Source organism: Saccopteryx bilineata, chromosome 1, assembly GCF_036850765.1.
Source record: "Saccopteryx bilineata isolate mSacBil1 chromosome 1, mSacBil1_pri_phased_curated, whole genome shotgun sequence".
Classification (NCBI taxonomy): domain Eukaryota; kingdom Metazoa; phylum Chordata; class Mammalia; order Chiroptera; family Emballonuridae; genus Saccopteryx; species Saccopteryx bilineata.
Genome location: NC_089490.1, coordinates 116248691 through 116264568, shown reverse-complemented (window position 1 = coordinate 116264568; position 15878 = coordinate 116248691). Strand labels below are relative to the sequence as shown.

Here is a 15878-nt window from a genome sequence, read left to right as displayed (position 1 = left end):
AACTTTGGTATACACAAATAGTCACAGACATAAAGAATGCATGTAGCTGTGTTCCAAAAAAACTTTATTTATAAATAGGTGTCAAGCTGGACCTTAACTAATATCAACCCTTGGTCTGGGGTACAAGGTTCAGAGTGTGACCATGGATATGAATGGCTAAAGCAGAGTAGGGGACAAAAACATTGAAGAAAAGGTCAAGGAATGAGAAACCAAGATTTGGCAGAATGAAAAGTTGGAAAGATTATCTATCTGTACATTAAAACTACCAAGAACTAAGGCTGGAGTAGTACTTACTGGAGGGTATGATGATGAGAAAGGAGCTGATAACTGAATAGTAGAGAAAAATGGCCTAAAAATTGTCAGATGGCAACAAAAAAGAGGAGTATTAGGTCATGTAATAGAATAATATGAGAGTCAAATCTGAAACTCCTTAGATATGAGAAACGAGGAATGATCTGAAAGTGGTAATTACATAAACTTCAGTTTTCTGGACTGTGATACTTTTCCATATGGTCAAAGTCGCTACTCACCAAACACAAATACAATTTAACTGTTTAAGAACAATTGGAGTAGAAGTAATTTTCAGCAATGAGTCCCCAGTACCAGGTGCCTCAGGAAAGTGATTATGGCCCCATGATTTGTAAGTAGATTCTGCATATGCTGTGATGGGAGATCTTTCCAAACACTAACCAGCCTCCACCTAGAGGCACATTTCAGCTCTCATTGGCAAGAAGACCAGCTTTTACATGCACTTTAAATAATTTTTACTGTGTCTTCATAGTAAAATGAGAATTTTCAAGTAGTGGCAGACTTGTTGATATTATCTACAGCATAGTGTGTTAAAAAGAGTATCATGAAGCCCAAAAAATCAAATTGATGACCACTAAAGTTGAAAAAGATCAGAACATTGCAAGAAGACGCCTGAATATGGAGATCTGAGGACTTGAAAAGCTAAGTCCTATAAAAGGGAGCCAGAGGCTTTCAAAAAGACTAAAATGACACCAAAGAGAGATTTACCAGCAGGCAGAGGCTGGCAAAGTGTGTTCATGAATTATATACCACACCAGAAGTTCTAGCAAGAGAAAAGCAAAGGATTAATAATTAACTAGCAGAGTAATAATGGGCTCGTATGTTCTGCTTTTTCTCGGTGAGAGAAATCGGCCAACTTAGTCTTTCTGCCCATTGTTTGTCTCCTCGTATTTATAGAGAGGAAAGTTCATAAGCCAAATCCTTTTTATAACTGTGAATCATTCCCTCATATTCTCCTTTGAATCTTCCTGAAAAAACTTGCAGCTTGACCTCAGGCTCCTACTGGTGATTTGCACTAGACAAGGAAGCTGGGTACCCACAGACCCTGATCACTAATATTTGAAGCCCATCTCCACAGTAGTCTATTTATCAAGATCATTATCGTCATGTCCAATAAGTACTTGAGGTATTAAGTGCCTGGTTAACACTGCCCTTAGTATTGTGCATATCTTTGCTTTCTGCCTTCCCAGAGTTTAAAACCCAGGAAAGAAGTACCCATATCTTTTCCCACTCTCAGCCCCAGCAGTCAGTATATTTCCTAGGGTGTGGATAGGACATCTTTTAATGTTTATTAGATGATAAATAAAAGCATGTGGAATAACTGCAGAAAGAGACACAGAAATATTAAATGAATGCAGGAAACAACATTAGTACATTTGCATTATGTGTTAGTAGGTTGGTTTAAAAGTTCTGGACAAATGCATTTACTGTCATAAAGTATGACTGGTAAACCAGGGGTGAAATTTTCTGCACAGGGAAGGGAGGGGATAAGATCTTTTTCTCCTTTTAGAGAAGGAAACAAAAGGTTTAGTGTTCACAGTATATTGGGGCAGGGAGGAAGTGTCAGACACAGAGAGAGGGACAGATAGGGACAGACAGGAAGAGAGAGAGATGAAAAGCATCAAGTCTTTATTGTAGCACCTTAGTTGTTTATTGACTGCTTTCTCAGATGTCTCTTGATGGGGGACTACAGCAGATCAAGTGACACATTGCTCAAGCCAGCGACCTTGGGCTCAAGCCAGTGACCATGAGGTCTTGTGTATGATCCCATGCTCAAGCCAGATGAGCCCGAGCTAAAGCCGGTGACTCAGGGTTTTAAACCTGGGTTCTCCGTGTCCCAGTCCAATGCTCTATCCACTGTGCCACTGCCTGGTCAGGCACAGTATATCAGTTTTTAATCACCACTTTTCTCTTTTAAATGAGCTTTCATGTTTAGATATGATCTCTCATTGTAGAAAAATTTGCCCAGAAAAAAGAGCAAGAAGAAAATTTAGAAATCCAATAATTCATCCACTAGCTAAAACTGTTCCTGTTACTTAATGTATTAAAATGTTTTGCCACGCATATATGAAGAGAAAAATTAGTATAATGAACTCCTGTGCACTCATGTTCTGGCTTCAACAATTTTCAACTCCCAGCCAAATTTGTCTTATCTCTACCCTCACTTGTATACCCTGTACCTCCTTGTTGTATAGTGTCAAAGCACATCCTAGATATCACATTATAACAAATATTATAAATATTTTAGCACATATGCCTGAAATTTATATGCATATTTTAATAGTTATGCTAATATGGTATTATAAAAAACATATAGTTATTTGCATCTGTTTCTGATATAAAATTATTTTTAATTGAATTCTTCTCTTTTTCTAATGAGGTACAATTGACATATACTAATTTCTGGTATATGACCTAATGATTAGATATTTGTACACACTGCAAATAATTACCATAGTAAGTCTAGTTGCTATAGGTCACGATAGAAAATTATGAATTTTGGTGGTTGTTTTGTTTTTTGTACGTGATGAGAACTTTTAAGATGCGCTCTTTTGGCAACTTTCAAACATGCATTACAAAATTACTGACTACAGTTATGCTGTATGTTACATCTCCATTAGTTATTCATCTTATCACTGAAAGTTTGGACCTCTTGCTACCCTTCACCAAGTCCACCTACCCCCTGACACCCCTCTTCTCCCACAACCACCATTCTGTTCTCTGATTCTGTGAGTTCTGTTTTGTTGGATGTTGCATTTTTTTTTAGAATCCACATGTGAATGAAATCATAGAGTATTTGTCTTTCTTCATCTCACTCATTTCACTTAGCATAATAATCTCAAGGTCCATGCAGGTTGTAAGAATTGGCAAATTTTCATTCTTTTTTATGGCTGAGTAGTGTATTGGGACACCTTGCCACTAATTGATCACATTTTTCTTGTAGCTGTCCAAGGATACAGTTTGCCATATTTTATTCCTTGAGACATCTATAAATTTTAAGATCATAATATATCTTATTGCAGAAATTTTAACAGAGTCCAATCCAAATTATAACTGTTATCAATAAACTTTTTTGAGCTATAATCAACATTCATCTGAACAGTTCCAATGAAAGCATGTTAGAGAGAATGTGCTGAATTCTGACCTTCTCTTTTTGCCCAGTCTCTGTGATATTATACAGATTTGTTCCAAGTATCATCAGAAGAACCTTCGTGAATTTTTTGACCCTGCCAAATGGATTTGGTTGTTTCACAGAAGCACTGCTGGTGGAATTGGTGTATCTCATCTCAGAAGGTAATACTAGGTTTATGGCATGCTTATATATATTACCTTGATGACTAGAGAATTGAAGACAAAAGCTTAAGCAGAGGGGTTTTTCCAAGATAGTCTTTTTTTTTATCCACTTTTGCATTTAAGATAAAATTAAAATAGAAAACAAACTCTTGCTATATTCACTAATTTCTGAAAATTGTTTCTCTTTGGATAGGAAGAGGTAATTATAAAATGTTACTTCTTATGAGACCTCATCTGCTGTCTTTCTTTAGTATATTTTTTTTAAAAAAACTGCAGACTGGTCATTATATTATTTTAGGTCTTTCAGTGAGTTCATATTCAATACTGGCATAGAAAATCCTTAGAAAAATTAAGTCTTGTGTAATAAGGATATCTGGGTGACCTTTCTTTCCTTGTATTTTGCCAGATACTCTGTCTGTGCAACCAAAGAGAAATTGTTAATTGAATGACAAGTGGTCTTAGAAAATTTTTTCCATAGAGATTTTGGTCAGGAGAAGCAACCAAACAGAAAAACTCATGAGCAAATATAAAAAGTACGACTCTAATACTCTTGCAGGTCCTGGTAGAAAAGTCAGACATGGTGACAATAACGATTAGTTATCACAATAAAATTTCATTGGCTGTATTTCAAATCCACAGACTTTTTCCTTTATTTGTTCTAAAGTGTTAACATAGTTTAAATGTTTAAAATTTACTTTTGCTTATTTTATGGAAAATAACACAAGCTTTATTCTTCTCTACTCTCAAAAATACTTAAGTTGTGCACTTAAAACATTGTAAAGAAAGTGTTGGTTTGTGTGTTCTTGTATCCAACAAATTTAACTTACTTTCAAACTACAGAAAAAATAACTGCTATGAATGAGAATTTCCTTTAAGTCTCTATTCAAAAAATATTTATCAAGAATCTTGGTTGTTTTCAGGTACCATATTGAGCACTGATGATACCATGGCAAGCAAAATAAACACTTCTAAACCCTCCTAAAATTTCCAGGTTCATAGGGAAACAATTAAATTAAGAGTAATCAACTCAATGATACATATAGAAGAATTTTAGGAAGCAAATGTCCAAGTCATGATTGATTGACAAAGTTCAAACCCTTCCCTTGTCTTAGTTAACTGAACAAATTAAACAAAAACATGTATTGAATATTTTCTATGTGCTAGGCCCTATACTACATTAAATTATGTGAATTGTAGCTCCAATACTCAAAGAGTTAAAATCCAAACTGTCATTACGACTGTATAAACTGTGGCAAATTTTGACTTTTCTGGTGATTAGATTTTTCATATGTGAACAAGGAATAAAGCATTGGTATTAGAATTTTATAAGATAGCCTAGGAAAGTCTAGATCTTTACCTAAAACATCTTAGGTGTTAAACATATAGCTCTTTTCTTCACATTACACATGAAGATGTTTCTAAAGGTTTGCTAAAAATGTAAATTTCTATTATCAAACCATATTGGATATATTCTAGAAAAAACTGCAAAGTCAAATATTACTTCATTTATTTTTTATATATATCTAAATTTTTCACATGTGTGCTTAAGCAACTTACCCAGAGTTAGGTCAAACCTACTGTTTAAATGCACCGCAAGACTGTCCTCACTTTAGACATCAGCCATGAGTTCAGAGGAACGCCATCACTTCTGATAAGGTGGCTCTCAATTTGGAAGTGCTCACAGATTTCTTCAGGTTTCATAATTTGTTAGAATGACTCACAGAACTCATGAAAGCACAATACTTAGATTATAGCTGTATGGTAGCAAAAAGATACAATCAGAATGAGCTAAAGGGAGAGACACCTAGAACAAGGTCTGGGGAAGTTCCAAAAGTCAAACTTCCCTCATCCTTAGGCATGTGGTACCTCCCAGGCACATCACCATGTGACAGTACGCATAGTGCTGCCAACCAGGGAAATTCACCTGAGCTTCAGAGGTTTTATTGAGGCTTTATTATGTAGGCAAGATTGACTTAATCACTGGTTATGTGGTTGGACTTAATTTCCAGCATCTTTTTCCACCTCAGAGGTTGGGCTGATATCATGTGGCTCAAAGCCCCAATCCTCTAATCACATGGTTGGTCCTCCAGGCTTGCCAGCCTGCATTCTGAGTCACCACATTAGCATAAGCCATCAGGTGGGGTTTCAGGGGCTCATCATGAATAACAAAGACACTTTAACCACTCAGGAGATTCAAAGTCTTTAGAATATAGTTCCTAGGAACCAGGGACAAGGCCAAGCAGATTCTTCACTACACATAACTATTTCATTCAAAACCTAGGTATCTACTAAAAATTTGCATAGTGTGGTAGAAGCTATTACAGACATTATTGCATTTATTACAACAATCTTTTAAAGTTGATATTATGATCCATTTTTTTAAATGTAACAATTAAAGCAGAAAAGAGAAAATGAAGTGCTCTAGTCATCACAATTAATATCTGACAGAGATCTGACCCTCTCAGTGATCTGAAACCAATGCCAACGTAGTTTACAACACACCAAACAGCTATTAGGAGTCACGCTAATACAACCACCTTGGATGGGGATCTGCATATAAAATGTTATAGATAATGTTCTAGATAAAGTAAAAAATAAACAAAACTTGATATAATTCTAGAAGAGTTTGGTGTTTGTGAAGAAAACATTTACTAAAGACATATGGTAAAGATATCCCAGCCAAATGAGATGTACAATAGGGTACCTTCTAAACTTATATTCTAGAGAATGCCATATAAATTACCACTAGTTAAGGGGTGGCAAGATGGCAATGGAGGAGGCAGACGTACCAACTTCCACCTCCCAGAACCAAAGTGGATTACAACTTAATTTAAAGAACCATCATTTGGAAATTTCAACTTTGGATTAAACTAAGAGGACTCTTTAACCAAGGAACACTGAAGAAGGCACACTGAGAATGGTAGGAAAAGTGGAAATTCAGAGAGGGCTACCCAGCTCCCAGGTTGAACAGCAGCCCAGAGAGACTCGTGTGGCAAAAAGTGACTTTAGTGGAGAAGGGAGGGTCCTGGGCCCCAGGAACAAAGCCCCAGCCTGCAGCCCAAGAGCCTAGAAGAAGTGTATGGACAATATTTAGCTGTGAAACAAGGCAGGATACTGTTTGTAAGAAAAAGACAGATTTCTCAGAACCAGCATTATTCTTAAAGGGACCGCACAGAAAATCTCTTTCACAACTACTCACCCAGGGTTCCAGGGGACGGGGAGAGAGGAGAGGACTGGAATAGTAGAAAGAGAGTATAATCTAGGAGGCACAGGGACACTTTGAGGGACAGCCACCTTAACCTCTGGGCTGAGTCACTCCCCAACTCTGAAGTGAATATTTCCCCTGGAACCAGCAATACCAGCAAAGGGAAGCAGGACACAAGCCAAACAAGCTCTTCCATGGCACTCAGAACAGAGTCAGTTAGAAGGAGGAAGCCTTAAGCAATACAGTATTGAGTGCTAAGGTCTGAGCTGCAGCACCCCTACCCACACTACTGATGGCTTGCCGGAGGGCAGGCAGTGGCGGGACGCAAAAGCGTAGTCCCATCAGTGGGAGCAGAAGCCGGGCTGGCCACGACTGAGGGCCAACATGAGCTCAGTCTTCTCTGGCAGGGGCTGAAGAAGCTCACAAAAGAGGTCCAGAGGGCTGTGAGCCTGCCTGCAATCCCGCTACCATGGGAAAGGTGAAAGCCTGGGACCAGCAGAGAACCACAGCTCAGCACAGGTATGCAGCCTCTCCTGGCCCACAGAGCCGGGGTTTGTGGCCTGACTTGTGAGCACAGCTCTGCCGTGGGGTAGGGCAAAATCCCGGGAACAGGTGGAGACCCACGGCTAACAGCAGGCGTGCAGACCGGCCTGGCCTGCAGAGACTGGGCTTGTGGCCTGACACACAAGCACTGCGCCTCTCACGGGGGTGGGGTGAAAGCCAAGGAATACAAATACCAGCGGCTAAGCAAAGGTGCTCACCCCTGCCCCAGGTACTGGTGCCGAGAATTGCAGCCGCAGGCACAGCATGCAGCCTCATCCATGAAGGCGAGGCAAAGGCTGAAGCTTGTAGACCCAAGTATGTGAACACAGCCCCTCCCATGGAGGAGAGGTAAAAACCACAATGACAGCCACAGCCAGCACTGGCAACGCCCATACCAGAACACCCAAGGCAGTGGCAGAAGGGGTGGCAGGTCTACAGACAGATCACACCTAGGGAACATAGAAGCCACACCCATTGAATTCCAGTGGCCACATCTTTCTTATACACAGACAAAATGAGAAGGCAAACAAATGCAACACAAATGAATCAAAAGAAATCCTCAGAAAAGGACTTGAATGAGTCAGATATAACTAAATTACCAGATGCAGAGTTTAAAATAATGATTGTTAGGATGTTCAAAGATCTTAGAACAACAATAGATGGTCATAATGAACAACTAAAAAAAGAGACAGCAAGTATAAAAAAGAACATTAAAATAATAAAAAAGAATCAGTCATAAATGACAAATACAATATCAAAAATGAGGACCACAACAGAAGGAATTATAAACCAGATGGATGAAGCTGAAGATTGAATCAGGGAGTTAGAGGACAAGATAAACAAAGGCATGGAAGCAGAGAAGTAAAAAGAAAAAAGACTCAGAAAGGCTGAGAAAACTCTACGAGAGCTCTGAGACAACATGAAGAGAAATAACATCTGCATCATAGGGGTTCCAGAAGAAGAAGAGAAAGAACAAGGTATACAGACTTTGTTCAATCAATTCATAGGTGAAAACTTCCCTAAATTGATGCAGGAAAAAGTCACACAAGTTCAAGAAGCACAGATAATCCCATTAAAAAGAAACCTAAAGAAATCTACACCAAGACACATCATAATTAAAATACCAAAGCTAAGTGATAAAGAGAAAATATTAAAGCTGCTAGAGAAAAAAAGGCTATCACCTACAAAGGAGCCCCCAATAAGGATGACATCTGACTTCTCAACAGAAACACTTGAGGCCAGAAGGGAATGGCAATAAATATTCAAAGTAATGTAGAACAAGAGCCTACAACCAAGACGACTTTATCCAGCAAGGCTATTGTTTAAAATTAAAGAAAAAATAAAAAACTTTCCGGACAAAAACAAAAACTAAAGAAATTTATTACAATCAAACCAATGCTGCAAGAAACATTAAAGAGCCTATTGTAAACAGATCAAAGGGAGAAAAGAATATAGCAAAAGAGGAATACAGCTTTAAAGAATAAAATGGCAATAAATAACTACATATCAATAATAACCTTAAAGTAAATAGATTAAATGATTCAATCAAAAGACATAGGGTAGCTGCATGGATAAGAAAACAGGACCCATACATATGCTGTCTACAAGAGAAAACCTTAAAACAAAACATGCACATAGACTGAAGGTAAAAGATTGGAAAAATATATTTCATGCAAATGGAAATTTAAAAAAAGCTGGGGTAGCAATACTTATATCAGACAAAATGAACTTTAAAACAAAGGCTATAGTAAGAGATAAAGAATGTCACTACATAATGATAAAGGGAGCAATCCAACAGAAAGATATAATCATTATAAATATCTATGTACCTAATATAGAAGCACCTAATTATATAAATATAAAGCAGATTTTGATGGATATAAAGGGTGAGATCAACAGCAATACTATTATAGTAGGGGATTTCAATACCTCACTAACATCACTAGATAGATCATCAAGAAAGAAAATTAACAAAGAAACAACAGACTTAAAGGACACACTAGATCAACTGGATTTAATAGATATCTTTAGAACCTTTCACCCTAAAGCAGCAGAATATACATTCCTTTCAAGCGCTCATGGTACATTCTCTAGTAGATACCACATGTTAGGGCACAAAAGCAGTCTCAACAAATTTAAGAAGATTGAAATCATATCAAGCACTTTCTCTGATTACAATGGCATGAAACTAGAAATCAACCACAACAGAAAAACTGAAAAATACTCAAACACTTGGCATCTAAATAGCATGTTATTAAATAACAAATCAGTTAACAATGAGATCAAAGAAGAAATAAAAATTTCCTAGAAATAAATGATAATGAGCATACAACAACACAAAATTTATGGGACACAACAAAAGCAATACTGAGAAGAAATTTCATAGCATTACAGGCATACCCTAAGAAGCTAGAAAAAGCTCAAATAAACAACTTAACCCTGCATCTATGATAAAAGAACTAGAAAAAGAACAGAAAGTAAAGCCCAGAGGTAGTAGAAGGAAGAAAATAATAAAGATCAGAGCGGAAATAAATGACATAGAGGCTAAAGCAGGGGTTGGGAAATTTTATGGCTGAGAGAGCCATGAACACCACATATTTTAAAATGTAATTCTGTGAGAGCCATACAATGACCGTGTATGTTAAGCAGTATCCGATAAAAATTTGATGTTGTCCCAGAGGAAGCTGTGATTGCCTTTAGCCACTCACAATGATGAACATGAGCGGTAGGAAATGAATGGATTGTAATACATGAGAATGTTTTATATTTTTAATGTTCTTATATTTATTTCTTAAAGATTTGTCTGCGAGCCAGATGTGCCCATCAAAAGAGCCACATCTGGCTGACAAGCCATAGGTTCCCAACCCCTCGACTAAAGAAACAATGCAGAGGATCAATGAAATAAGGAGCTGATTCTTCAAAAAGGTAAACAAGATCAATGAACTTTTAACTAGACACCAAGAAAAAAGAGAGAGGACTCAAATAAATAAAATTAGAAATGAGAGTGAAGAAATAACAACTGACACAACAGAAATACAAAGAATTGTAAGAAAATACTATGAAGAACTGTATGCCAAAAAATTAGACAACCTCAATGAAATGGACAAATTCCTTGATACATATAATATTTTAAAAATCAATCTGGAAGAATCAGAAAACCTAAACAGACCAATTCAACAAATGAGACCAAAATATTTATCAAAAATCTCCCAACAAACAAAAGCCCTTGGCCTGATGGCTTTACAAGTGAATTCTACCAAATATTCAAAGAGGAACTATTTTTTATCCTTCTCAAGTTATTTCAAAAAATTCAAGAGGAAGGAAGACTTCCAAGCTCCTTTTATGAGGCGAGTATAATTCTGATTCCAAAACCAGGCAAAGACAACACAAAGAAAGAAAATTATAGGCCAATATCCCTGATGAACCTAAATGCTAAAATGCTCAACAAAATATTAGCCAACTGGATCCAGCAATATATGAAAAAAAAAATCATACACCATGATCAAGTGGGATTTATTCTGGGGAGGCAAAGCTGGTACAATATTTGCAAATCAATCAATGTGATTCATCACATAGACAAAAGGAAGGAGAAAAACCACATGATAATTTCAATAGATGCAGAAAAAGCATTTGATAAAATCCAGCACCCATTCATGATCAAAACTTTCAGCAAAGTGGGAAAACAGGGAACATACCTCAACATGATAAAGGCCATCTATGACAAACCCACAGCCAATATCATACTCCATGAGCAAAAATTAAAATCAATCCCCTTAAGATCAGGAACAAGGCAGGGTGCCCCATTTCACCACTCTGATTCAACATAGTTCTAGAAGTCCTAGCCACAGCATTCAGACGAGAAGAAGAAATAATAGGCATCCAAATTGGAAAAGAAGAAGTAAAACTATCATTATTTGCAGATGATATGATATTGTATCTAGAAAATCCTAAAGTCTCAGTCAAAAAACTGCTGGGCCTGAGAAATGAATTCAGCAAGGTGGCAGGATATAAAATTAATACTCAGAAATCAGAGGCATTTTTATACACCAACTATGAACTGTCAGGAAGAGCAATTAAAAAAACAATCTCCTTCACTATTGCAACCAAAAAAATATGGTACCTAGGAGTAAATTTAACCAAGGAGATTAAAGACTTGTACTTGGAGAATTATAAAACATTGATAAAAGAAATCAAGGAAGATACAAACAAGTGGAAGCATATACCGTGCTCATGGTTAGGAAGAATAAACATCATTAAACTGTCTATATTACCCAAAGCAATTTATAAATTCAATGGAATACCAATTAAAATACCAATGACATACTTCAAAGCCATAGAGCACATATTCCAAAAATTTATATGGAACCAAAAAAGAACACGAATAGCTTCAGCAATCTTGAAAAGGAAGAACAAAGTTGGAGGTATCACATTTCCTGATATCAAGTTATACTACCAGGCCATTGTATACAAAACAGCTTGGTACTGGCATAAGAACAGGCATATAGATCAATGGAACAGAACAGAAAACCCAGAAATAAACCCACACCTTTATGGACAACTGATATTTTCCAAAAAGGTAAGAGCATACAATGGAGTTCAGACAGCCTCTTCAACAAATGGTGTTGGGAAAACTGGACAGCTTCTGCAAAAATAATGAAACTAGACCACCAACTTACTCCATTCACAAAAATAAACTCAAAATAGATAAAAGACTTAAATGTAAGCCGTGAAACTATAAGCATCTTAGAAGAAAACTTAGGCAGTAAGCTCTTCGACATCTCTCGCAGTAATATATTTGCCTATTTATCTCCATGGGCAAGTGAAATAAAAGGATAAACAAATGGAACTATATCAAACTAAAAAGCTTGATATAGTTAAAGACAATAAGAACAGAATAAAAAGACAAACTACACAATGGGAGAGCATATTCAACAATACATCTGATAAGGGGTTAATAATCAGAATTTATAAAGAATTTGTAAAACTCAACAGCAGAAAGACAAACAATCCAATCAAAAAATGGGCAAAAGAAATGATTAGACACTTTTCCAGAGAGGACATACAGATGGCCAAGAGGCATATGAAAAAAGGCTCAACATCACTAATCATTAGAGAAATGCAAATTAAAACCACAATGAGGCCCTGGCCGGTTGGCTCAGCGGTAAAGCGTTGGCCTAGCATGCGGAGGACCCGGGTTCGATTCCCGGCCAGGGCACACAGGAGAAGTGCCCATTTGCTTCTCCACCCCTCCGCTGCGCTTTCCTCTCTGTCTCTCTCTTCCCCTCCCACAGCCAAGGCTCCATTGGAGCAAAGATGGCCCGGGTGCTGGGGATGGCTCTGTGGCCTCTGCCTCAGGCGCTAGAGTGGCTCTGGTCGCAACATGGCAATGCCCAGGATGGGCAGAGCATTGCCCCCTGGTGGGCAGAGCGTCGCCCCTGGTGGGCGTGCCAGGTGGATCCCGGTCAGGCGCATGCGGGAGTCTGTCTGACTGTCTCTCCCTGTTTCCAGCTGTAGAAAAATGAAAAAAAAAAAAAAAAACCACAATGAGATATCACCTCACACCAGTCAGAATGGCGCTGATCAACAAAACAACACAGAATAAGAGCTGGTGAGGATGTGGGGAAGATGGAATCCTCCTGTACTGCTGGTGGGAGTACAGACTGGTGCAGCCACTGTGGAAAACAGTATGAAGATTCTTCAAAAAATTAAAAATCAAACTGCCTTTTGACCCAGCTATCCCACTATTAGGAATATACACCAAGAACACCATAGCTCTGTTTCAAAAAGAGAAATGCACCCCCATGTTAATGGCAGCATTGTTCACAGTTGCGAAGATCTGGAAACAGCCCAAGTGTCCATCAGTGTATGAGTGGATTAAAAAGCAGTGGTACATATATACAATGGAATAATATGAGGCCATGAAAAAGAATGAAATCTTACCTTTTGTGATAACATGGATGGACATGGAAACTATTATGTTAAGTGAAATAAGCCAGGCAGAAAAAGAAAAATATCATATGACCTTACTCATTTGAGGAATCCAATGAACAATGTGAACTGAGGAAAGGAATTGAGACAGAGGTGGGATAAAAGGGACCAGAGGAAAAGAGAACAGAGGGAAAGGGGATGATAGGATGGGATAAACCTGAAGGGAAGGGGAAAGGGCGCTGTGGGGAAGGGGGCAACGGAGACATGGAAGGGAATACGGGGGAGGGTGGGTGCATTCGGGGCAACACTAGTATTTATGTAAACACAATAAATTAAAATCAATAAAAAATGACCACTAGTTAATTTAATTTACTTATTTAAGAGTTTTCCTGTTTATGATAATATTGTTATATCAAATCATATTCCAGTGAGTTGGAATCCTACAATTGAATGTTACCTTAGATGTCATCTAGTCTAACACTATCAAAAACTAGTAGATATACTAGCATCTGCTATCACCTAAAGAAATTCTCTACTTTGAGATTATAACCTGAGTCAACCCATCTGTTGAGAACTATGGTCCATAGAGTAAGTCTAATTTTCTATCGACCTAACAACTTTTCAAACATTTGATAAATATTCAGAGAAATTACGTGGCACAGGGTTAAGAAAGGAGGTTTTAGAGTTGAATTAGATAGTCTAGCTATATGCCCTCAGTTTCCATCCCAGTAATGAAAATAAATAATTCATCATGTTGTTCTGAGGATTAGTACTGAACACACATGATAAGTGCTCAATAAAGACAGATATTTTTATCTTATTTTATAGATGAACCACCCCAGTTTTCTCACTAGGCATGATTACCTGACTTTTCACTATGAGAGCCCCTCTATCCATTAAACAAGCAACAATTTGTCAGTATCTTTCCTAAAAATATGTTCTCCAGAATCAAATACAATACTCTAGATGCATGGATATGTCACTTTGTTTAACCTTGTGTCTTTCTTTCCTCCCCCATTCTGTTAACTTTTTCAGTAGTTGCATTATGTTTATGGTCAGTTACAACCTAAAGTTTTTTCTATCTTTAGCAGCTGCTCTCCATTCAGTTCCACTTGTCTTATCACATTTTTTTCTAAGAAATGCAAGAATTTATCTTTATCCTTAAAAAATGTTAACCTATCATTTCAAATAACACATTTTTAAAACTTGATTCTGTCTTCCATTGAATTACTAGTTTTCACTTTTTTTGCTAACTTTATGTCATCCGCAAATTTAGTAAGCAAGTACCTAGACTTCTTCCAGGTAATTGATAAATTATTGAATTGGACAGAACCAAAAATAGAGCCTATGGAATATTCCTAAAGACTTTACTGCAAGTTAATGACAATCAACTAATCCTTTGTTTTTGGATTTAATCAATTCCCACTTTACTTAATTACTATATTCAGCCCACACACTTCTCCATCATTCCCTGAATGACATCACAGGACAAGTTGTCATATGTTTTTCTCAGAATAGGATAGGGCTGTGTTTCTGACAGTCCCTTTAGCCATCAGAATAGCATTTATCAAGAAAGGAAATGAAGTTCATTTACATGATTTGGTTCTTTTGACCACATACTGACTTGTCCTGACTAATTAGGGCCCTTAAAAGAGAAGGATCCTTTGACCCTATGCCCAGATTTTGGGGAAGTCATCGCCTCTCTAGGACAGTTTCCTCTTATTTAAAAAAGGAAATGCTGCACTTTGCTTTTCTCAGAGATGATAAAAAGATAAAATTAAATAAAGCATTTGAAAATTGTAATGTCACAGATTAGTTTAAATATAAAATGAAGTAATATATTACAGTGGCCTATTTGGTTAAAAACAAAATCAGTGTATTTAGTCAAACAACCAGATCAATCTTTTGACAGAGCCAATTTCAGTGAAACCAACACTATTACTCTGGGCTCAGGCACCCCACATGTGTCTGCATTTCACTTAGTACATAGGATATTTTAAACCTTTCAGGATTCATGTCAGCTGAGCATGTGTATATGTGAGTGTGTGTGTGTGTGTGTGTGTGTGTGTGTTGCTGCATGATTGGAAAAGATAATCAGCTATCACAGTCTCCCAGTCTCCAAGCCACATTACTCATTTTTAGCACCATGATGGAGAATGGTGTGAATGTGGTAAATTTAAAAGATTTCTCAAAACTTGACTGTGCAGACAGATAACTGTTAGAGTGACATTTTCAGTACAAGTGAGAAAACTGATCCTTCTGGGATCTCTAACTCTGAGTGCTTTAAAGGAGAAGCTACAAGACTAAACCCATCCTCCTACACTAATCATTTCAGGAATAGTTTATCTAAAAGTAGCAATGCTAATATAAAGGATGAAGTCAGTCAAACTGCTTATTTCAACTATATCCCATTAGCAACCAGATCAATTTTCTCACACTCATGAGTTCGAGCTTACTTTTTAACAAAAATAACAAAATAGCATTCAGTAAAAAAGTGACATCTTTGTTATGGAAGTGCAGGTGTTTGAAAGATCCAAAACAAAATGTCTGAGAGAAAAAGGATAATTGGACAGAACCAAGAGGTCATCTTTCTGTCCCT

At 37.3% G+C, this 15878-nt stretch overlaps 1 protein-coding gene across 1 annotated transcript in view; it reads left to right on the top strand.

The window, feature by feature from the left end:
• SLC15A5 (solute carrier family 15 member 5) overlaps nucleotides 1–15878 on the top strand; it is a 119767-nt gene that overhangs the window by 71028 nt on the left and 32861 nt on the right. The window contains 1 exon segment of the mRNA XM_066252619.1: nucleotides 3472–3603. Coding sequence (XP_066108716.1) covers nucleotides 3472–3603 — 132 coding nt within the window.